General features: G+C 34.2%; 2 protein-coding genes across 7 annotated transcripts; both read right to left on the minus strand.

Moving 5' to 3' along the window:
- Nucleotides 1–5,153: 5,153 nt before the first annotated feature.
- On the minus strand, nucleotides 5,154–14,145 carry LOC114384743. 6 transcript variants are annotated; one of them, XM_028344505.1, is made up of 5 exons: nucleotides 13,988–14,145; nucleotides 13,770–13,862; nucleotides 11,734–11,861; nucleotides 8,621–10,934; nucleotides 5,154–5,603 (listed from the first exon to the last, which is right to left on the minus strand). In XM_028344505.1, exons 4-5 carry the CDS (start codon nucleotides 10,886–10,888, stop codon nucleotides 5,559–5,561), a joined length of 2,313 nt encoding a protein of 770 aa, XP_028200306.1. In that variant the 5' UTR covers nucleotides 10,889–10,934; nucleotides 11,734–11,861; nucleotides 13,770–13,862; nucleotides 13,988–14,145; the 3' UTR covers nucleotides 5,154–5,558. The 6 variants fall into 6 exon arrangements, with proteins under 6 accessions (XP_028200306.1, XP_028200309.1, XP_028200305.1 ...); XM_028344508.1 differs by having other exon boundaries at nucleotides 11,734–11,864; XM_028344504.1 differs by lacking the exon at nucleotides 13,770–13,862.
- On the minus strand, nucleotides 11,665–25,581 carry LOC114384057 (the record flags this gene model as incomplete). Its single annotated transcript, XM_028343739.1, has 5 exons — nucleotides 11,665–11,861; nucleotides 21,738–21,825; nucleotides 23,974–24,357; nucleotides 24,784–24,863; nucleotides 25,026–25,581. Coding segments are annotated over 5 exons (1,305 nt in total), but the record flags the coding sequence as incomplete, so codon positions are not given.

Raw genomic sequence — 25,581 nt, forward strand, 5'->3', positions numbered from 1 at the left:
ATTTGAATTTGAATTTGTGGAGCCAAAATTTCACTAATTATGATTAGTGAATTTCAGCTATGGTTCATCCCACTAATCCAAGATCAAGTCCAAGATTCTCCACTAAGTGTGCTTAGGTGTCATGAGGCATGTAAAGCATGAAAGACATGCACACAGTGTGACTAAATGATGTGGCAATGAGGTGTAGCAAGCAAATGCTCACCTCCCCCTTAGGATGGTCCAAAATTTAATTGGATTAGACTTCTACCAATTCAATTAAATTTCTCTCCCAACACACACAAATCAAATAGTGCACTTAATGCAAGTGAAATTACAAAACTACCCCAAATATAAAACTAGTCTAGGTACCCTAAAATACAAGGGCTGAAAAATCCTACATTACTAAAGTACCCTCCCTACACTATGGAGCCCCAAATACAAGGTCCAAAAATAACGAAACTCTAATCTAATATGTACAAAGATCAGTGAGCTTATACTTAACCCATGGGCCCAAAATCTACGCTAAAGTTCATTAGAACCCTAGGGTCTTCTCTTGCATCTTTGGCCCAATCTTCTTGGAGTCTCCTAGCCATAGCTCTGGTGATGGGTCCCCTCCTTTATAGGATTGCATCATCCCCTCCCTCTTGAAGAGGATTTGTCCTCAAATCTATAGACCTCTCATCATCTGAATCATCTACACCTGCAAAAGGAACCAAATTAGTAATGTTAACAGTGTTGCAAACTCCATACTCCTTTGGGAGGTCTAGCCTAAAAGTATTGTTGTTTATCCTCTCCAAGACATGAAAAGGGTCATCACCTCTGGGCTAAGTTTGGACTTTCTCTTATTAGGGAATCTATCCTTCCTAGGATGGAGCCAAACCCAATCCCCTTTATTAAGCACTAACTCCCTCCTTCCTCTATTGCATTTAGCTACAAACACCTTTATTTGGTTCTCTATTTAGTTCCTAACCCTCTCATGCAATTTCTTCACAAACTCTGACCTAGATACCCCTTCTATATGAATAAAAGAAGTTTCAAGTGGAAGGGGAATTAGGTCCAAATGTGTGAGAGGATTGAACCCATAGACAACCTCAAAAGGTGACTACCTGGTAGTTCTTTGAACCCCCCTATTATAAGCAAACTCCACATGAGGAAGGTACTCATCCCAAGACTTGTGATTGCCTTTTAGGAGAGCCCTTAACAATGTGGATAGAGATCTATCCACTACCTCTGTCTGCCCATCAGTCTGTGGGTGACAAGTGATGGAGAAAATGAGCGTATTTTAGCATCTCTATCAGACACAATAGTCTTAGGCAAACCATGAAGCCTCACAACTTCTCTAAAAAAAAGTCTTGACATGTGACTAGCATCATCTACCTTGTGGCGTGGTATGAAATGTGTCATCTTGCTAAACATATCCACCACCATAAAGATAGAGTCTACACCTCTTTGGGTCCTAGGAAGCCCAAGGACAAAATCCATACTTATATCTACCCAGGGTGCAGATGGAATGAGTAAGGGTGCATATAGCCCATGAGGCATCACCCTAGACTTGGCTTGTAAACAAGCCACACACCTAGTGCAATACCTATGAACATCTTTTTTCATATGGGGCCAAAATAATTTTTCCTTGAGGAAGACAAGAGTCTTATCAATTCCAAAAATGCCCCATTAGCCCACCCTCATGGCTCTCTTTGACCAACAACTTTCTAATGGATCCTTGGCGTATACAAAGCCTTCTCTCCTTGAACAAATACCCCTTAGCAATGTAGAATTCATCTTGGGTCTTATGCCCATAGCTAGCATAAATAGGAGAGAAGTACTCATCAAAAACATACAATTCCCTTATGTTATCAAATCCTAAAATTTGAGCTCCAAGGGAAGAAAGCAATGTGTGTCTCCTAGAAAGAGCATCTACATCCACATTGGTCTTTCCCTTTTTGTATTTGATAACATATAGAAATTTCTCTAGGAACTCTACCCATTTTGCATGCCTCTTGTTTAGCTTGCATTGCCCTCTAATGTACTTAAGTGATTCATGATCACTATGAATAACAAACTCCTTGGAAACAAGGTAATGTTCCCAAGTTTGGAGGGCTCTAACTAAAGCATAAAGCTCCTTATCATATGTGGGGTAGTTGAGAGTGGCACCATGAAGTTTCTCACTAAAGTAAGCAATAGGGTGCTCACCTTGTAACAACACAGCTCCCACACCTACACCAAAGACATCACACTTTAGCTCAAAATTTTTAGAAAAGTCAGGGAGAGCTAGAACGGGTGCCTTGGTGAGCTTTTCTTTGAGCAAAGCAAAGGCTTGCTCTTGCCTCTCTCCCCATGTGAATGCCACATTCTTCTTCACCAACTCATTGAGTGGCAAACAAGTGCAGAAAAATTAGGAACAAACCTTCTATAGAAACTTGTCAACCCATGGAAGCTCCTAATATTTCATACACTTTTTGGGGTGGGCCACTCTTGGATAGCCTTGATTTTCTCAGTGTCCACATGGACCCCATTTTTCCTAACCACAAAACCTAATAAGACTACACTATTGACACAAAAGGTGCATTTATCTATATTAGCAAAGAGAGTGTGTTTCCTAAGAACTAAAAGAACTTGCCTTAGATGTCCTAAGTGATCATCTAGGTCCCTACTATAGACTAAGATATCATTGAAATAAAAAAAACTACAAACCTACCTATGAACTCCCTTAGGACATGATTCATTAGCCTCATAAAGGTTCTTGGTGCATTAGTAAGCCCAAAAGGCATCACTAGCCACTCATACAACCCAAACTTGGTCTTGAAAGCGGTTTTCCACTCATCACCTTCTCTCATCCTTATTTGGTGGTAACCACTTTTTAAGATTAATTTTGGAAAATATATTTGCACCATGCAACTCATCAAGCCTAGGAATGGGGTGCCTATACTCCACAGTTATGTTGTTGATGGCTCTACAATCTGTACACATTCTCCACTTACCATCCTTCTTGGGCACCAACAACACAGGCACAGCACAAGGACTTAGGCTTTCTTGGACCCAACCCTTCTCCAACAATTCCTTAACTTGGGACTCAATATCCTTGGTCTCTTGAGGATTAGTCCTATAAGCTGGCCTATTAGGAAGGCTTGTTCCTGGGACTAAGTCTACTTGGTTTTCTATTCCCCTAAGAGGAGGTAACCTAAGGGGTATCTCTTTGGGAAATACATAACCAAATTCCTGTAAGAGTTCTTGGACCTTTAGGGGAATGGTCTCAAGTGGGGGAATTGTGGCAGTGCTAAGGGAAGTCTCCCTTGAGAGGAGAAGGTAGAAAGATTGATTGAGAAGAAGAGTTCTCTCAATATCTTCGTTTGTTGCAAAATGACTCTCCTTATTTACAACTTTCTTAGAGGAGCACCTTCCTTCTTTTTCCTTCTCCTTGACCTTTGGAGCTAAGGCCTTACTATCCTTTTTTTTCTTTTGTTTTTCTAATTTTTCCTCATCCCTTTTTCTTAATTGTAAGTTGATCCTTAGCTACATGTGAAGGTGTTTGAAGATGCAACACAAATTTAGTGCCAAGATGGGTGAGGGTAATCTTATTAGTTAGACCATTGTAAATGATCTTCCTATCAAATTATCATGGCCTTCCTAAAAGAATATGTCCTGCCTCCATGGGAACTATATCACAATTAACTTCATCCTTATATGTCCCAATGGTGAAAGGTACCTTCACTTGTTGGTTATTTCCCCTTGCTCATTGAGCCATCGAAGTTTATAAGCTTTTAGGTGGGGAATGATAGTAAGATTCAACTTGGAAACTAATCTTGTGCTACAACAATTGCAACAAGATCCACTATCCACAATGAGAGAACAAGTTCTATCTAAAATTTTGCATCTTGTATGAAAGATGTTCTCTCTATGGGATTAGGATAGATCACAAGATTGACCTCCAAGGAGCCTTCTAACCATTAGGAGGTCACCTTTTTCATGGGGGTAGACTTCCTCACTAGACTCTTCACCCCTTACTTCATCTTCACTTCCACTAGAGGAAGGGGAATAAGTAGTCTCCTCATGACCACTATAAATGTTTTGACCCCTCATAATCATGATTTTCTTTGTGGGGCATTGAGAGGCAATGTGACCTCTCCCAAGACATTTGAAGCATTTAATGTTGTTAGTCCTTGCTTGGGAACTAGTCTTAGGGGTGAATTTCTCTATTGTCTTACCCTTATCTTCCTTGGATTTTGAAGGTGCAGCCCCCAAAATTCCTTGGGCTTGGTCCTTCCTTGGATAAGAGTGAAAGCCATAAGATTTTGAAGAAGGTTTTCTTTTAAGTTGTTGCTCCACTCTTATACAAAGTTCGACTAGCTCATCTAGGTCCCTATATGGAAGAAGTTCAACCTTGTCCCTCACTTCCATATTAAGCCCACTAAGGAACCTAGCTATACTTGTTCTTTCCTCCTCCTTAAGTTCATCTCTTAAAAGAAGTAGTTTCATTTGTTGTCTATATTTTTCAACACTCATATTCCATTGTCTAAGCCTTTGGATCTTGTCCATAAGCTCCCTTTTATAGTAGGAGGGAATGTGCCTCTTCTTAAGGGCACTCTGAAGATCATTCCAATACTCTATTGGAGGATCCCCATGAATCATTCGTTCCCTAACAAGGGAAGTCCACCAATAGAGGGCATACCCTTGAAAGCTAAGGGTAGCCAATGGAACTTTTCTCTCTTCACTAATATGATGGCAAACAAAGAGTTGTTCAACCTTCATTTCCCTATGGCGCCCTATATAATAGTCGCTAAGTTCTTCACTTAAACACTTGCAAGAGTCATGACAACTATAGGAGACATATTTTTCTCTTTTCATTTCTTTCATTATTTTTCTTCTTTTTTCCTCTCTTATTTTCTCTCTTTCATCTTGACTTATTTCTTCCACTTTTTTTTTCCTTTTTGTTTTCTCTCTTGTTTTTCTTTCCACAATTTAAGGGATCTCAACTCATCTAATATCTTATACAAGGGGCCCTTAGGAGTAGAACCCTCACCATTAACACTAGATGAAGAATGAAGACTCATGTTGGTTCCTAAGGTTTGGTTCTTTCTTGTTGAGGGTTTGAAAACAAAAGGTAAAAGAAACTATGGTTAAAACTAGACAAAATAAACACTAAAAGAGGTGTGAAAGATGAGATAAAAACTAATTGGTAAAAAGCAAGCTAACTAGGTAATTTGATAATGGAAGGTAAAGGAAATTTAAAGTAAGCTAGACAGTTTCCTATGTGAAGGCTTGGATGACCCTTTGGAGGTCCCAACTAGCTCTTCACTTAGTCTACACGGTTTATACTAAGCTATTACACACAAATAGAGGTTTGGGTGGTCTCTTGGAGACTCCCAGTACATCCCCTAAAGAATGTCCAAATACAAGAAATTGCAAAAGAAAAAAAAAATTAGCACTCAGTTATTCTATTATAACAAATTTAACAAAGCAATTAAGGTCTTTAAATTTGTCTTCAATGCTTGTTTGTTTTCTCAAGTGTTTCACTCAAAATTTGGTGAGGCTTTGGTTGCTTCAAATCCAATGGTGCTCCTAGGATGGTTAACCTCCAAGACTCAAAAACATTCCTTCAAGCAACGCACCAATTTCCTCTTCAAATCCTTATTGTAGGCAACACAACACACACAAAAAAAAAATAATCAAGAAAACAAAAGATGAAATGAAATATAAATCAAAATGAAATTTAACATGACATTAATTCAATGAGATTCAAGAAAAAATAAAACAAAAGGACATCACTACAAGCCAAGGCGGAACACAAAGGAAGTCCTAGAATGGCACTAGATTAGATTGACAAATTAAAAATAAGACTCAAGGCAAAATTCTAATTATGTCAATTTAGCAACACATCTAAAAGATAAAAAAACTCCAAGGAGTCAAATAGGCTTGTAATACAACTCAAAATAATGAACAATTTTCAAGAAAATCAAGCATACACATTTTTTTTGTAGTTTTGGATATGTATTTTGATGTTAATCTTTATCACCTTTTCTTGATCATTTCTTTTTCGTTTTGTTCATTCTTTTTCCATTGTTTTCATCCAAATGTCTATTTTATCTAGTTAAAATTTCAGCTCAAAACTCAAAGTATTCAAGCCATGGTGGAGTTAAGAAGACAGTATGCCAAAACTGACAGCAACCAGAATTTCAACTTAGAAATCAAGAGTAGTGTTTATGTTGCTGAAGGCTTGGATAGTTACAATTTGTGTTTGTTTATGCTCAATTGTCTTAAATAACACAATTCAAGAGAGCTTAAGACTTATTTTGATTCACAAATCTAGTCATAACTCAGCACCACAACTCAATTTCTTCATATGCATCATATAGGAAACTTAGAAAACAAAAAAAAAAGTTCAACAACAAGACTACTTCTAGGAATTGATTTAAAACATGTTATGAACTAAATAAGATGCATGAATTAGACTCAAAATTCAAATGATAGGCTAAGAATTGCAAGAATACATGAACAAATGTATCTAGAATTCAATCAACAAAATCAAAATTGAACACAAACTTAGAACATAATGCGACAATTATTATAGCTAAACATGATTCTAAGACAACATGAATGAAGTTATTTACACTTAGATTTTTATCTTTTTCTTAATCAATATTTTGCAAGAAAATTGAGATCTAAAGGTTCAGCACAAGAAGATTATGACTGAAAAATGATAGAACTTAAATTCAACACAAAAACATGATTCAAGAGTAAATCTATAAAAATTTGAACCATAGAAATGCAAAAACAAGCATACAAAAACATGATTTAATCAGTTTATTATTTTTTTTTTAATCTACTCTAAACAGAATAAGCTAACCACCATAGGAATCCATGGATAAGAGCTTAAAGGTAAGAGAAGATGAGTGGAGGGAGAGGGAGAGAAAGGGCACGAAATTTATGCCTCAAATAGAGGTCTGAACTTTGAAGTGTAATTTCTCAAATGATCAAAGTTAAAAAAATACATACACAAGGCTTCTATTTATAGCCTAAGTGTTACACAAAATTGGAGGAAAATTTGAATTTCTATTCAAATTTCACTTTAATTTGAATTTGAATTGCCAAAATTTCACTAATTATGATTAATAAATTTTAGCTATGGTTCAGCGCACTAGTCTAAGATCAAGTCCAAGATTTTCTACTAAGTGTGCTTAGATGTCATGAGACATGTAAAGCATGAAGGATATGCACAAAGTGGTCTCACCTCCCCATTAGGATGGTCCAAAATGTAATTGGATTGAACTTCTCCCAATTCAATTAAATTTCTCTCCCAACACACACATCGCACTTAATGCAAGTAAAATTATAAAATTACCCCTAATATAAAAACTAATCTAGGTATCCTAAAATACAAGGGCAGAAAAATCCTATATTACTAGGGTACCCTCCCTACACTATGAAGCCCTAAATACAAGGTTCAAAAATAATGAAACTCTAATCTAATATATACAAAGATAAGTGGGTTCATACTTAGTCCATGGGCCCAAAATCTATCCCAAGGTTTATTAGAACCCTAGGATCTTCTACATCTCTGGTCCAATCTTCTTAGAGTCTCCTAACCATAACTCTGGTGATAGGTCCCCTCCTTGAGAGGATTGCATCACACCCTCTTGGACCAATGTGAGTTGGGACAATGTGTAAGGCATCAAATTCTCATATTGATTGGAGTTGTTAAAGTGTGAGGCCTCCATGGTTTTTTCTTTCTAAAATGGCATATAATATAACCAAAAGAATTGTAATTTCCACTAAATTTTAACCAATAACAAAAAATTGTTAGAAAAAATATATTAAAAAGTATGTTATTAGCATTTTTCAATAACGAATTATGTTAAAGCATAATATATGCCACCAAATTAAAACAACGAGTTTAGCTTGACATATAATTGATTATGCTTTAGGCTAATATTATATAACATAACATATGTTACGTGAAAAATTGACTGGACAATTTATTTTTAATAAGGGTAAAATAGAAAAAGAAAAAAAAAAGAGGTAAAATACAAATTTTGTTAATGCATAAATTTCTTTTTTTTTTCTTTATTTACCTACCAAACTCCTTTAATTCATTATTTCTTCTTCTCTACCCTCTTTCACATCAACTAAACCACCTTACCTTTTACTCTCTTTAGGTTGATGGTTTTAGGGGACTAAGATAAAACAATAAAGTGCAACACTAATCAGGTAACATCGTTGAATTGAGTATCAAACTGCAAGCAAATACTGAATCCGATGCAAGTAAACTTCAATCAGATAACAACAGAGAATAGCCATGCCCAACAAATGGAAAAGCAAAGCACGAGACGAGCAAAAGAAATTGCAAGAACAATAGTCTACTCATTTAAGCTTGTCAAAGATGAAAACTTCGTTTGACAGTTGAGTATAACGATAACTATACGAATAACAAGTCTCAAAATTATATAGCAAAACCCAAATGCTGCTAATCCCTTCCATCCAATTATGAGACAAGAAAACACTATTAAATTGTTGGGGTCAGGCTTACAAAATGCAGAGTAACCTATCATACTATATTTTCACCAATCTTGAATTTAATTTCTTAAGCCTATTTGCATTATCAGTCATCACTTTTCTATACTGTGCAGGGTCATCTATCATACTTTACCTGTTTACCATCCTCGTCTAACATATCTTCTCTAGTAGGTTTTGAAGCATTCTCCCCCTTACCAGCAGCATGGTTTTCAGGTGACCCGGGGTAAGTGTCTTCCTTTGATTTTCCAACATTATCCAATGCCTCTTCAGCTGTTGTCTGAAGAAGGTCTAAAGGAGTAGCTGCTGGATCCAACTCTCGGCAGCCCTTTGGAGCATTATGAGCTTCTTGCCCAGTAAGCAAGTAATTAGGAACCTGATGAGAGAATTGAAATATCTCCACTTTAGGAATCTTTCTTGCCTGATCATGGCTGCGCCTGTGAAACACTGTCCTAAAACCATCAACTTTAACAAGTGGTGTGACCAATAAACCTTCCTCTTCATTGAAATCTTCAACCACTTCCACCATATCATACTTGTGTATCACTTCATCTGGAGTATTTTCATTCCAATCAGGAGACCAGTTTCTATAGAGAGCCCAGACCTCCCCCTTCCCAGGAAAGATGCGAACAACTCCTCTGGTGCCTTTTGTCCACCTTACCTTGTGCGAAAAGGAATTTAACGATTCAGTTATTTCATGTCTGCCAGTCCTGAAATCCCCACATGTTTTGTAAAAACCAGCACCTACCCAATCTATTGGGCCCAATTCACTGTTGCTTCGAGAGTTAAGCCAACTGATTCGCATTCTAAATGGCTTTGTGGAAATCACCTTGTGAATTCTAGCATAATAGCGAGGCATTCCATCATCATCATCATAAGCTGCCCAGACCTGGTCCTCCGCAAAAGAATTTTCAGTTCTGTCCAAGTCAAAATTGTGAAAATCGGGATCTGGAACATTGATTGTAACATAGGCTGCCTTCTCCTTTTCAGTATCATCAGATTTGACTGGGATAGAATCACTGTCCACGTGCCTGTTACCATTAATAGTGGAATCTTTCTCTGGACCAGTTGTTTTGTCATTGAATGTGCTTTTCTGTCTCTTGTTTCCTTTGTCCTTGTTTGTAATCCTAGCTTCAGCCATTGATCTCCATTCTAGAAGTTTCTCGCGAATTTCAGTCTGTGCCTTATCAACCAACATATTTCGTAATTCAAACAATGACAACTCTTTTGTGCTGTAATGCTTGTAAGTACCTGAAAAAACATGAATCCTTTCTGCTCCCACATTAGCTTTTCCTGATCCATAAAAATGGCCCAAACTGCTTGATCCATCTCTCATGGTCATATGATTTGTATTGTACATATCATCTGTCCTCATTTTCTTCATAGGTTTTTCGGCATTACTAAAAGGAACATCAGACCTCTTATGCATATGATTCCTCTCCCATGCAGCAATTGACTGGACTCCCTCGCATTCTCTTTTTGTCTCACTTGACTGCTGCTTAACATTTGCAGCTGAAACAGAAGATGATCCATCTTTTTTAACAAAGCCAGCCATTCTCGAGTGAGGACCCCACTGGAAGTTTGGTTTACTAAAACCGCTGGATTGTAAATTTTGAGAAACAGCACCAGTTCTTCCTGGATTCACAGGGTGATTCCTTCCAACATTGGAATGTTGCCGAGAAGACTTCTGATGATGTTGCCGAGAAGACCAATTAGATGACTTGAAAACATTGGGAGGCGGACCCTTCTCTATAGCCACAAAAGCTTGTTTACAATTGGGACATAAAAGGGTTTGATTCAAATATGTCCTGAGATACTCATAATGTGTCTTGCACTTATTACAGATAGTCCAAAAGGTACCAGCATTTGTATGTGGAGGAGGAATGGAGGGTGTATGCGGATGTGGATGTGCCCGAGCATCATTATTTCCTGTTCTCATGCTTGAAGTTGCATTCTTGTTAAGTTTTATATAACCATTCTTGTTGGGAGCATTATCCTGAAATCCTTCCAATCTCCTGTTCTGGTTATATGCTAGTCTTTTGACCTTATCTGATAGTAAACTCCACGCCTCTGAAACAAGCTTGAATGCACCTTCTGCACCTGGAGACTTGTTTTTGTCAGGGTGAAGAGTTAGAGCCAGCTTTCTGTACTGCTTCCTAACTGTCTCTTCATCCGCATATGGATACACTCCAAGTATACCATACCAATCCATTTCTCCATGTATTTTATTCTCGGCACAGATATAAACATCAAGTGTTGTTAGCAACTGGGAAAGACCCTCCAGTGCAGGAAACAAATTTAGAGCCTTGAGAGCAAACTTTTTTGCACCAGCATATTCCCTTTCAGTAAATTTCCTCTCTGCTATTTCTTTGACCCTAGCTGCCTCATCTTTGTTGCACTCCATGTTTGCACAATCGTCTCAGATCTTAATATGTTGCTTCCTCACATAGCTAAAAGACATAAGATTAACCATCAGTGTTGGATTCCATAAAACCCTTGTTCCTTCAATTGTGCACCAGAATCACAAAAGGAAAAAATGAAAATGCTACAAAAATTATTAAGATCCATGTAGAGGACCAACAATTATAAGTAAACCAAAAAATTCAAAATTGTGTCACATATATTCAAAACTATTAATAAAAGAAACTATGGTGTCAGCAATTCAAAATTTTCTTACCATCTAGGATAAGACCCATGGTCAAGTTCTATCATCCAAGATTCTTTTCAAATGCTGTAGGTTCCAAAACCAAATTATATGGCAGATTTCACAAGGTCATTTTAACAAATGAGATCCTATTCAACTTCTCAACATAAAGTGTTCACCTCAGGAACAGGAAGTGCATTTATTTGTCAAAACATCTAGTTTAAACATAAATAAATAGACAATAAGTATTTCACCATTTTATATCGTCTAAATATCTTGGCAAGCCAATCCCCAGTTAATGGTCATCAAAACCAAAAGAGAAGGAAAGTCTTAAAAAAATTTTGAACTCTGACTGTCAGAAATACAAACTGAAGATTCCAAAGAATGGAGTAAAAAGAAAATGACCGAAAATTGAAACATCAATATGTTAGACGTCATACATAACAATTCTAACATTTTGATAAAACATGAAACTTAAAAATGTTAACGAGTAAAAATCAAAACTTATTCTCTAAGTTTTGTTTGATTCATAGTAGTTAATAGTGTGCAATAGCAGCACGGCATCGAGGCACCCTGCCGCTCCTCCAAGGGTCATAGCGTCGTACCTGGCCATCACGGCGGTAGCAGCACTTTTCACTTCCAAAATTGCAGATAACGGCAGCCGGAGTGGTCAAATTGCGCCACCGCAGTTCTACAGCTTCTGTTGACCGTTCCACTCTCAAAGCTGCACTTGCTGCTAGTGGGTCAAAGAAGAGAGATGACACAATCACAACCCTAAGCTCCGTACTATATATATATATATATATATATTAACATTCAAATTTAGTAACTTAGGTGTTTTAGTTCCAAGACAAATCGTGTTTGGACTTCGACCATCAGTTTTAACATTGCTGTTCGGACCGTCAGTTTTAGCTATTGGACCCTTATTCATACAAGACTTTCTTATCTCTTTTAAAAAATGTTTAGAAAAAAAATTAAAATTAAAATTTAGATGCATTATAATCAAGTTTTATTTTATAATCAAACTCAAATAGAGATGTTTTCTAATCAAGATATTTTAGAAACTAAAATAAAAATATTTTTAGTAAAGATATTTCAATACTTCACGTTTAATTTAATAACAGAAAGCTGGGAATGGATCCTCTCATTTGATATTTTCACTTGAATTCTCATGCGAAAATCTCCACCATCCAAACCTCACGTCTTCTTTTTACCATTTAGTATCAAATAAAAAAATTTAATTGATTGTGTTTTTATTTCAATTAATGTTTAATATCTTGTTATAATAAAATCTATCATAAAACATCGTAAAATCTGTTATAGTTTTTCAAATACTAATATTTAATTAATTAATAATAATTGATATATAATAAATTTAATAGCAGAATTTTATTATAAATTTTAATATTATTCTACAATATTATTAAAATAGCAGTCATACCACTATCACTATCCTTATATAGCATTTTTTGGGGGTAGCCAATCCACACCGCTATCCACTATTACCTACTATGGTTTGATTAAAGAAAATATCATTCTTAACAAGTTCTTTCTCTCTTTAGTATAATAAAATGACAGACAGACAGACAGAATATTGCAATGGTTAGTAGCATTTTCGAGTGCTATCATCCGTTAATTTATACTTTTTCAAGGCAGAGCTACTAGACAACTCACATGTTCAAGAGAATTTTAGTCTCACAATAATATGACATACTTTCAAGGAATATATACACATATCTAGTAAAAATAGTCTACAATCAAGGAGGTCTATCTCAGTTAGTTGAACAGTGTGCATGAGTTGTTGTAAACCCCGGTACCAAAGTTTGACTCCTCCTTATGAACCAAAAAATAAAAATAGTCTGCAATTTCCTTCCTTTGGATGCTCACCAACAGAGTTAGACCAAGTTCAACAGACTTCAGAGGATGTGTTATATATTAATGAAAAAAGTTAACAACACACCCTCCTTTCCAGCACAATCTTTATTTACTTTCATTGAAATTTATGCAAGGCCAGCTAAACGAGGTGGGTCCCACCCCCACCCCCCATTTAGTGGGTCCTACATAAAATTTTCAACTAATAGTAAAGAGTGTGTGTTGAAAAGAGTATATCAGAGCATGTGTTAGTATTCCTCACATATCATAACAGTATAATTTTCTTTAAAAGAGAGAAGGACAGATCTACAAGGAAATGAAATGCAAAATGACATGAACATATAAAACATTACTTATTACTTATTAACCCTATGAAGATGCAATTAGCAGCTCCATTCCCAGTCCCACTACTGCTAGAACATGTAAAACCTAACACCCCTTCCATAAGCACTTTAAAATTCAGCTCAATAAAGTGAACCACTATTTTTCCCGTTTGGGGACAATATCACAATATCAAAACTGCACTTCAAAACTCGAGTACCTAGCTAGCATCATGGACCACGGATTCAAAAGTACTTAATTTGAACATTCAGCAAAAGTCAAAAACTATAACAAATATATTTAATATAAATAAAACCACAAAATTGAACATGTTGATTAAGATCACAAATCATCTAATTAACACAACTCAAGCCACAAAACGAAGCTTATCATCAAGGGAATAAAAAAAAAACGGAACCTCGCCATTTCAGAGAGAAAAGAAGCGCACCATAGATCTACAGGGACATGCATTTTTCAAACGACACGTAACGGTCGAAATTCAGAACTGGAAATTCCACAATTGGATTCAGTGCGTGTTGAACTGAAACCCTAGACCGAATCACGACGCGAATCCAAAGAGAAAGATTTTTGCGCAGTAACGAAGAGAGGGGCAGTAAAGTAAAAGTAAAGTAAAGAAATGGAATGAAAATTATAAAGTGAAATTACCAAATTGGAGAGAGGAGGAGGCAGCGTGTGGTATTTGAATCAGAGAAGACCATCACCATACACAGCACAAAATGACCTATCTGTCAAAACACCCCGAAGGATCTCTAATTGCCCAAAACATACTTGTGAAAATGGCAAATTTTGAGCTTTTGTTTTCCTTTTTTTTTTTTTTTGTTCTTAACCCAAACACCCCTTTTTTTATAATGCAATAGGACCTGAACCTTAACTAGGATTAAATTTTAACCCTTGGTGTTAGAGTATGGTTTGATAATAATCGACAAGTATTAACAATGATAATTATTTCATTTGGTATATACATTTGTGTGTATAATTTTACTCTTAAATTTTAAATTTTTCTTTTAACTTACATTAATTTCCAACTATTTTTATATTATTAATTTTTTTATTCTGTTATATTTTATTAATTATATTTCGCTTATATTTTTTATTATTTTAAAAAAATACGGAATTAGTAATAATAATGATGACCAGGACGACTTCAATTTTCAAGAATAACGTCTATTTTACTATAGCTATTTAAAACCTGATTATCAATTAGTTAATTCTCTTAAAGTGATAATTTATGTAAAATGAGAAAGTAAAGTGATATTTAATTTAATCATAAAAATATCTTTTATATTTTTAATTTACTAATCAATTCACTTAAAAATTAAAATATATTCTATATAGTGTATATCCTAAATTGATGAAAATACTATATATGTAAACTTATTTTACATGTATATACATTTTTATTCTATATATATATATATATATATATATATAACAAACTTTAGAAAAGGGAAATGCAAACAAAAGGTTCCAATTAAATTTATCTATCCATTTCATTTTATATATTTTTTTGTTAAAATATGTTTTTTGCCTTTGATTGTAAATATAAAAATATTTGAAATTTGTCTTTATAAAATTTTTCGTATCTTATTCCTCACAAAATTAAAATGTATTAATTTTTTGTCCGGACGTAAGTCCAAGTAAATCCAAACCTACAATCATGATTTTTTATATCGGTTATTCATATCACCAATGTAAATGTGATGTTTTTACATAAGTTGTACATATAATCAATGTAAAAAAAATCATATGCATGTAAACTTGGATGTCCAAATCTTGCTCTGAGTCAGAAAAATAACACATTTCAATTTTGTGAAGAAGAAAATCTGAAAATTTCATAGGAACATGTTTTAAATATTTTCACATTTATGAGAACAAAAATCATATTTTAATCTTTCTTTTTATACTTTTTCAATAAGTTAATGATTTGTATTTCTCTAATAACAAATATATACTTGCGAGCGAAGTTTGATTTGAATTTAGGCTAAAGTTAAACTTGAACAAATTATATTTAATGAGTTAGGTTTGATTTGAGTTTTGAAATTGTTTTAACTAACACAAATAAAATTAATCTAATTAAGATCGGGCTACTTTAGTGTAAGGCATCAAGTTGAAATATAATTGGTTTGATTTAGATTTGTCGTGTAAATAATTAATTAACCAAATGGATATAAATTAATTTAACTAATTTTATTTGAATTGTTGGGTTCATAAGATAAATTTCATTGATGAACTCTCTTAATAAATATATTTGTTTCGTATTGTTTTAAGAATAAAATATTCATATGTTTTAAATACTTTAAAGAAAGAAATTTTTTAATTGGTTAGCATTGCACACTATCAATTCAATTATAATATTACATCCTCTAATTCTTACTATAATGTTAAAATTAAAAATATGATTTGGTCCTTACTATAAAGTCAATCTAAAATGTCTATAAAAAAAATCAATCTAAAATGTTTTATATTGATTATTTTTTATAAAAATGTTGTTAATTAAAGTCAATTTCAGAATTAAGTGACACAAAGATATAAATATAACCTATTAATGTTTGTAAGTTTTATTCACATGATTAGTTTTGAAAAAAAAAATACTAACTTAAATAAATTTAATGTTTTCAGGTCAAATTATTCAATTTTTATTTTTATCTATTAAATTTAAAAGTATTTTTGTATTTTCTCAAATCAACTCAGTAGTCTAATATGTTTCCTTTTTTTACCGTTTCAACTCTCATGTGGTATTTATTTATCTTGTCTTTGCTACTTCCGGTGTTATTAATATATCTTATTTGTTTTTTTTTTAAATTATACTCTTTATTTTGTTCTCTCACTATTCCTCTCTTGGTACATTTTGTTTTGTCTAGTCTAACTTAGATTCTAAAGTGTACCATCTTTTTTTTATAAGAAATAAAAAACTCATTATATCTTAGTCTCAAATATAAGTAAATTTGAATTATTCTTACCTTATTTAATGTGTATTTTTAAAATATTTTTCATTTAATAGGGAGTTTAAACTTGATATCAAGTTTTAATGAAAGATAGTATAAAAAAATTAACTATTTTTTTGCTTAAATATTTTTTAGTCCTTACAATTTAGTGTTTTTTTACTTTTAATCCTTACGAAATTATTTTTTTTATTAATTCTTACAATTTTTTTTATTCTTCTGACGTTTTAGATAACATTATTTTTTCACTATTTAAAGTGTTATCTATCATATTTTAACAAACATAATTTATAAGGACTAAATTAAAAAAAATTATAAGGACTAAAAGTAAAAAATACTAAATTTTTAAGAACAAAAAATGTATTTAATTTTTATTTTTTTTGGCCAAGAGAGATTTGGAGAGTAGCATTCACACGTAAGGATATGGCTACTAGGTTTAAGAAGAACGTACACTTTGAACCAATATTTTATTTAATGAAATTTTTTTATTTCCCATTCATTTTCTTATTTAATTTACTTTATAGCATTTCTTTTCTTAGTTCAAACACTTTTATTCAATTCCACATGCAAGTAAATTCTGTCTCGAAGAAAGATTCAATTGATGTTTAAATTTCAAGTATTTTTATTTATCTATTTTGATACAAACTTAATATTGATTTGAATATTGATTTTGAATGATATAATGGAGCAAACTTATATTGAGATAAAATATATGATTTTTGTGTAATCTCGTAATTCTTGGAGTTGAAAGTTATAATACTACTAGTTTAACAAAACAAAATTTCATAATCGAGATTTTAAGTCTCACTAATAAAATAAGTTGCTTATGGTTATGATCATAGTGGAAACATAACAAAATTAAAGTCGAATAATAAAACAAATTTTCACCATAATAAATGAAATATTATTAATTTTATTTTTTAAAAAAGTAAATTGCCCCCGCTTACTGAGGCTTCTGAATTTGCCACTGATGACATACAATTTATATGATAAACATATTTAATGATATAAAATATAATACTCCCTCCGTTTTTTGTCGGATTTTTAATATAAAAAAATTCTGATTTATTTACCGTTTTCAAAATTCAAGATAACATTAATTTTTATTGTCAAATGTATCACATCCTCATTCATTATTTTAGCAATTTTTTATAAAATTGAATAATAAATAATTGAAAAGTTCAAAAATAAATTTTGATTACCTTTTTTTTAGAGGCATAAATTGATTACCTATTGGTCAGAACTTTAGTAGATATTTATATTTATATACGCTGACAAAAATTCCTACCCTCTCATCTACTCACAAAAAAGATTACTTATTCCCAGTAAAAGAAAATTTATGATAATACATGCTATAAATCTAAATTAAAGGGAAGATGTTTAGATGAAATTACTGAGAAATAGAAATTTTAGTGGTTGGGTCATGGGTGCCTCTTGTGCTTCATCTTTAGTGTCTTTTTAAATAATAAAGTTTTATTTGACCTTTAAAAATAAACATAGAATAAAAATGGGAAAAAGTAAAGACCACGTGAAATTCAAGAAAAAACAATTAGAAGATGGTGAGAACTTTGTAGAAAGAGATTCCCGCTCCTATTGAATCTCTTGTTAACGCTGATGTAATTTCTTTGCATGCAGTTTGATAAAATCCCAGTATTTACACTTCAAAAAAACTTTGTAGAAAGACTTAAAGACTTGAATTGTCACCTTCAATTTCTGAATTTTTTATTTCACCGTTTAAATCTATGTCAAATAATGGAAATTCATCTTTAGAATTCATATTTGTGGAGCTGTCAATTTTTCAAAAGTATGATCAGAACTTTATATACTATGAAATTATGAATGGTTTTAATTTTTTTGGTGGGGATGCAAATTTTGTTATAATTCTTTAAATAAAAAATTTTGGTGGGGAAAATCTTAAGATTAAAAATTGTAGAGGAAAGTTTAATTTTGTTTTTTTTTAAGTGTTAATTCATCAAAGGGGGAAAATTGCTTAACGGAAACATTGGCTTGAAAAGAGAAGAAATTGGTGCTTTGTTTTAGAGAGAGAGAGAAAGACAGAAATCAAACCCATGGCGAACCAATGGATGGGTACAACCGTACAAGGAGTAAACACATTAGAGAGAGAGAGAGAATAATGGGTTACAATAGCACTACTCGTATATATACTTTATTACAGATAGAGAATAGTGTATTGAAAAATGGAAATGTGGGAGAAGTGAAATAAGAATAATAAGTAAACAACTTACAACTTCATTAAAAAAATAAAAATTATTTGATTTCTTTGGTTGGAGTACAAAAACCTTAAAAGACTATTAAAAAAAACAGAGGGAATACTCCCTTTATAAGATTCAATTAATTAGTTCCGTAAGACTAAGGAAATCATTTGGTCAATAACAATAATTTTTTTCTTAAATTTATATATATTTTTTAAATTATCCCTAATATTGATGATATATAATCTTGTTTCTTTTTTAAATATATTTATTAGTTATAATTTATTTAATCTCTCTCTTGGTTAATATATGTATTGCTTTAATTTTTATTTACTATGCATGTGAATAGTGAAAGTAAGGTTACAAAAATGATGTTTATATAAGGTGACTATGTACTTGGTTTGAGCACCTATTGTGCCCATAGTATATAAAAGAGTAAATTACACTTCTGCTCTATGTGTTTTTCTTAAATTATATTTGATATCTTTTTTTTATATTACTTGTATTCCCCTTTTGTTAACGTTGTTAACTAACGTCAATTGAAATATGTGAACAGAAAAAATTATCCTAACATCATTGTTAAATACTTAATAACAAATTAACAATTAACTTTGTGAATTGACCTTTCTTAAGACAATAACAATTTTTCCTTTAATATTTGACTCTTACTTCATTGTTGCTAACATTTGAAGAAGATGCAATTCTTGATTGAGACATTATATCAAACACCTAGTCATCAAAAATAAATATTTCAAAGAAAAGAGTTAAAAACACAAATGCAAGAGCAAAACACTAAAATTTGAAGCAAATGATCATATTCAATTAATAGGCATTGCTGAGAACACATCCAACTAAAACGCAGCAACCAAATGACCCAATACACACCAAAAAAATTGAACTAAGAAGAAGAAGAAGAAGAAGGAGGAGGAGGAGGAGGAGGAGGAGGAGGAGGAGGATGAGGAGGAAGGGTGTTAATACATGCATACCAATAAGGTGCATTTAGGTTCAACAAAAAGTAGGGTTCATGTCCAATTAGAGAAAAAAGAAAAAGAAGGAAAAGTGTTAAAATATTTTCAAGTTGAAAATGATGTCATGCTTTTATGGAGTTAAGAGGAAGAAGACGATAGTATTTTAGACATAAATTTTCATTAAAAGTCATGTAACCAACACGTGTCTATTTTCTGTTAAATTATTAAATGATATTTAGGAGGGAAGGGATTTGGGTGTAATTTGAGCTAAACAATTAAGAGGTTTTTTGTAGGGGGCAAAAAAGGAGGGGTGTAGAGTGCAATTTGGAAAAAACATTGGGGATGCGAGTGTGAGGAAGAAGATAAGGGTATTTTAGACATAAATTTTCATTAAAAGTCATGTGATCAACATGTACTTACTTTTTGTTAAATTATTAAATAGTGTTTAAGAGTGAAGGGGGTCTAGGTGTAATACGAGCTAAACAATCAAGGAGTTTTTTGTATGATGCAAAAAAGGAGGGGTGTCGATTGAAATTTGGAATAAATACAAGAGGTGCGAGTGTAATTTACTCTGTATAAAAATATCTTTTTTGCTGATAAAAAAAATTGGTCTTTATATAAATCAAAGTTAGACTCTCAAAGATCATATGATATTAATGTATTCTCTCACTATTAATTTAAAATTTGCTTATAATGAAGAGTTTTTGCTTTGAGAAAAAAATTAATGCATAACACATTCTAGATTAGTTCTTAAAAAAAAATTAAGCCCAATCTATAATTTAATTCTTATAAAAAAAAAGACTACAGGAAGTAGATTTATTTCTTCAAAAATGCAAAATTTTGCTAATAAAATAAAATAAAATAAAATATTTGAGTTTTGTTAACAAAATGTCTAATAAGTACTTTACCTAATTAAAAATAAAGTTTTGTTTTCTATTTTTCTTGAATAAACTAGTTTTAACAAATTTAACATTAAGGACAATAGTATTTTTAATCCCAAAACATAGTAATTAATATATTTGAAAATGTAAATTTTATCTTGATCCTTAAGAATAGGTGACATTATATTTTTCCTAAAACTATTGTGTTTAATGCTTAAAAATTATTGAGTCATAAGACGAATAAAGACCCTCAATAGTTTTTGTTGGATGCAAATAGATACAAAGTTTAAAATTTGCATCTTATATGCCGATAAATGATAGCATTAAATCTGCATTTGATTGACCAAATAGTCACGGACGGACTCTATGTTCTAAAAGTATTTAAGACTTAGTTAATGCTCTGTGTTTGTGATCCTAGTTGTAGAGAATGTTCAAACGTCTATCATAGGATTTATTGAAGTGCAGAAAGTGAGAGAACAATCAAGATCAACTTCTCTCCTCACCTGAAAAGATGTGCTACTAACATATACACTCTACGCTAAAGTTTATTTGACTAGTGAAGACTGCAACAAGAGTGTGGTAAGATAAGAAAATTAGTTTATCATAATGGAAGGGACTTGCATTTAATGCACCGATGGGCTCCTTCTTCAAACACAATATCAACCACAATTTAAGATTGTTTAGAGACAACAAACACTTACTAAGAAAACCTATAAATATCCCAAACTTTGAAGAATTGAAGTAACGAACATGAATATGATTTTGAATTGCATATTCTCTCTTGCCTTCAAGCTTTTTCTATAAATTCTCTAAGTTGTAAAAAGTTCTCAAAATATCATATCTTGAAAGTAGAAAGGCAGTGTGCTTAAGTTAGATATTCATTTGTAAGACGATAGGCTTGTTTGTGTGCACCTTACCTTCAACAAATCTATCGATTTGTTTAGAGTCAAAAGTGGCTTGGTAGAAAACAATGCTTGGGTTTAGGGATGGAAAAATGGGTTGGCCCTGGCCGTTTAGGCCCGCCTCACTTTTAGTCAACCAAAACAGCCTGCTAAAATTTAGTGGTTTGAACATCCTGGCCTCGCCCACCGCACCAAAAGGTGGGATGGCGAGCTGACCCACCATCTTTGGCGCCTCATGAGTTTACGACGTATGATGGAAATGGGTTAATGGGGCAAGGTGGTGAGTCAGTGATTGCACGAGTGTGACGACACAGTGGAAAATCATGATAGACAAGCACAACCTTGACTAAGTGAAAACTAAGAAATCGAGAGAGAGAGAGAGAGAGAGAGAGAGAGAGAGAGAGAGAGATGAAGCTAAGCAACGCAAATCGTGACTACACTCTGCAAGTATCGCCAGTGCAAACAAAAAAAAAGAGAGAGAGGCACAACCGTGACTGAAAGACTCAATCATGATCGCGACTCTATGAGTGTCATCGATGTTGGAGTGCATGAGAACTAAAGTGCAGCGCAAGGGAACCTAAGAGAGAGCAACAAAAACTCGAGATAAAGAAGAGTTGAGCATGGAGGATTAAGGTTACATGAGACAAAGACAATGACAAACCCTAAACTTCTTCTCACAGACAAATATTATAATTATTGATGCAAGCTCCATTGGAGCTTGTAGGCCTAGAATCTTCTTCATCAATGGATTCCTTTGCTTCTTGGAAGATAAATGGCAGCGGAATGGAGAAGGAAGAGAGAGAGGAGACGCCACTTCAAGGAGAAGATGAGTCTAGAAGAAGCTCACCACCATAGGAGGCCATGGATAAGAGCTTGGAGGAAGAAGGAGATGAATGAAGGGAGAGGGAGAGAAGAGCACGAAATTTTGTGCTCAAAAGGAGCTCTGAAATCTGAAGTTAATATTCAAATGATCAAAGTTGAAAAAAATACACACACATGACCTCTATTTATAGCCTAAGTGTCACACAAAATTGGAGGGAAATTCAAATTTCACTTGAATTTGAAATTGAATTTGTGGAGCCAAACTTTGGAGCCAAAATTTCACTAATTATGATTAGTGAATTTTAGTTATGGTTCAACCCACTAATCCAAGATCAATTCCAAGATTCTCCACTAAGTGTGCTTAGGTGTCATGAGGCATGAAAAGCATGAAGGACATGCACAAAGTGTGACTATATGATGTGGCAATGGGGTGTAGTAAGCAAATGCTCACCTCCCCCTCTAAAATTTAATTGGATTGGGCTTCTACCAATTCAATTAAATTTATTTCCAGCCACACACATCAAATATCCACTTAGTGCATGTGAAATTACAAAACTACCCCTAATACAAAAACTAGTCTAGGTGCCCAAAAATACAAGGGCTGAAAAATCCTATATTTCTAGGGTACCCTACCTACAATATGGAGCCCTATATACAAGGACCAAATATAATGACATCCTAGTCTAATATGTACAAAGATAATTGGACCCAACCTTGGCCCATGGGCTCAGAAATCTACCCTAAGGTTCATGAGAACCCTAGGGCCTTCTTCAACAGCTCTAGCCCAATCTTCTTGGAGCCTCTTGCTCATGGTTCTTGTGATTGGTCCCTTCCTAGGGAGGATTGCATCAATCCCTTCCCCTTGAAGAGGATTTGACCTCAAATCTGTTAGTTCCTCCTCCTCAATATCAGCTCCACCTGCAAAAGGAGTTAAATCAGAAATGTTAAAAGTGGTGCTGACTCCATACTCTTCTGGGAGGTCCAACCTATAGGCATTGTTATTGATCCTCTCCAAAACCTGAAAAGGTCCATCCCCTCTAGGGCTAAGCTTGGATTTCCTTTTAGTAGGGAATCTATCCTTCCTAAGATGGAGCCAAACCCAGTCACCCTCATTATGAACTAGCTCTTTTCTTCCTCTATTGCCTTTAGTTGAATACACCTTTGTTTGGTTCTCTATTTGGTTCTTAACCCTCTCATGCATCTTCTTTACAAATTCTGACCTAGATTCCCCTTCTTTATGTATAAAAGAAGTGTCCAGTGGGAGGGGAATGAGGTCTAACGGTGTTAGGGGATTGAACCCATAGACAACCTCAAAAGGGGACTGCTTGGTGGTTCTATGAACCCCCCTGTTGTAGGCAAATTCTACATGAGGAAGATACTCATCCCAAGACTTATGGTTGCCTTTCAGAAGAGCCCTTAAAAGGGTGGATAAAGACCTATTCACTACCTCTATTTGCCCATCAGTTTGTGGATGACAAGTGGTAGAGAAAAGAAGTTTAGTTCCTAACTTAGCCCATAAGGTTTTCCAGAAGTGGCTAAGGAACTTAGCATCTCTATCTGACACAATGGTCCTAGGCAAACCATGGAGTCTCACAACTTCCTTGAAAAAGAGTTTTGAGATGTGGGAAGCATCATCCACCTTGTGGCATGGTATAAAGTGTGCCATCTTGCTAAACCTATCCACCACCACAAAGATAGAGTCTACACCTCTTTGGGTTCTAGGAAGCCCAAGGACAAAGTCCATACTAATGTCTACCCAAGGTGCAGATGGGATGGGTAAGGGTGTGTATAGCCCATGAGGCATCACCCTAGACTTGGCTTGTAAACAAGCCACACACCTAGTGCAATGCTTATGGACATCTTTCTTCATATGGGGCCAATAAAACTTTTCTTTGAGGAAGACAAGGGTCTTGTCTATCCCAAAGTGGCCCATGAGCCCACCCTCATGGCTCTCTTTCACAAGTAATTTCCTAATGGATCCTTGGGGTATGCAAAGCTTTCCCTCTTTGAACAAATACCCCTCAGCCAAATAGAATCCATCTTGGGCCTTTTTCCCACAACTCTCATAAATGGGAGAGAAATGTTCATCTAAAGCATACAAGTCCCTAATATTATCAAATCCTAAAATTTGAGCTCCTAGGGAGCAAAACAATGTGTGTCTCCTAGAGAGGGCATTAGCTACCACATTTGTTTTTCCCTTTTTGTATTTGATAACATATGGAAATTGCTCTAGGTACTCTACCCATTTTGCATGCCTCTTGTTTAACTTGCTTTGCCCTCTAATGTACTTAAGTGATTGATGATCACTATGAATGACAAATTCCTTGGAAACAAGGTAATGTTCCCAAGTTTGGAGGGCTCTTATTAAGGCATAAAGCTCTTTATCATAGGTGGGGTAGTTGAGGGTGGCACTATGAAGTTTTTCACTAAAATAAGCAATAGGGTGCCCACCTTGTAACAATACAGCTCCAACTCCCACTCCAGAGGCATCACATTCTAGCTCAAAAGTTTTAGAAAAGTCAGGAAGAGCTAGAACAGGTGCCTTAGTAAGCTTTTCTTTGAGCAAAGCAAAGGCTTGCTCTTGTTTTTCACCCCAGGTAAATGCCACATTCTTCTTCACCAGCTCATTGAGAGGTGATGCAATTGTAGAGAAATTAGGAACGAACCTTCTATAGAAGCTTGCTAACCCATGGAAGCTCCTAATATCTCCCACACTTTTTGGGGTGGGCCATTCTTGGATGGCCTTGATTTTCTCAGGGTCCACTTGGACCCCATTTCTACCAACTACAAAACCTAAGAAAACTATATTATCTACACAAAAGGTACACTTCTCTATATTTGCATAGAGGGTGTTTTTCCTAAGGACTGAAAGAACTTGTCTGAGATGTCCTAAGTGATCATCTAGCCTCCTACTATACACTAAAATATCATCAAAATAAACAACTACAAATCTACCTATGAAATCCCCTAAGACATGATGCATAAGCCTCATAGAGGTGCTTGGTGCATTAGTGAGCCCAAAAGGCATCACTAGCCATTCATACAAACCAAACTTGGTCTTGAAAGCAGTTTTCCACTCATCACCCTTTTTCATCCTGATTTGGTGATAACCACTTTTAAGATCAATTTTTGAAAAGATATTGGCACCATGCAACTCATCAAGCAAATCATCAAGTCTAGGAATGGGGTGCCTATACTTTACAGTGATGTTGTTGATGGCCCTGCAATCTGTACACATTCTCCACGTACCATCCTTTTTGGGCACCAACAACACTGGCACAGCACATGGGCTTAAGCTCTCTTGGACCCAGCCCTTCTCCAACAATTCTTTAACCTGAGACTCTATCTCCTTAGTCTCCTGAGGGTTAGTCCTATAGGCTGGCCTATTAGGAAGGCTTGCTCCTGGGACTAAATCTATTTGGTGTTCTATTCCCCTTAAAGGAGGTAGCCCAGGGGGTATCTCTTTGGGAAATATATCACCAAATTCATGTAAGAGTTCTTGGACCTTTGG

Source organism: Glycine soja, chromosome 14 (assembly GCF_004193775.1).
Source record: "Glycine soja cultivar W05 chromosome 14, ASM419377v2, whole genome shotgun sequence".
In the NCBI taxonomy this organism is placed as follows: Eukaryota; Viridiplantae; Streptophyta; class Magnoliopsida; order Fabales; family Fabaceae; genus Glycine; species Glycine soja.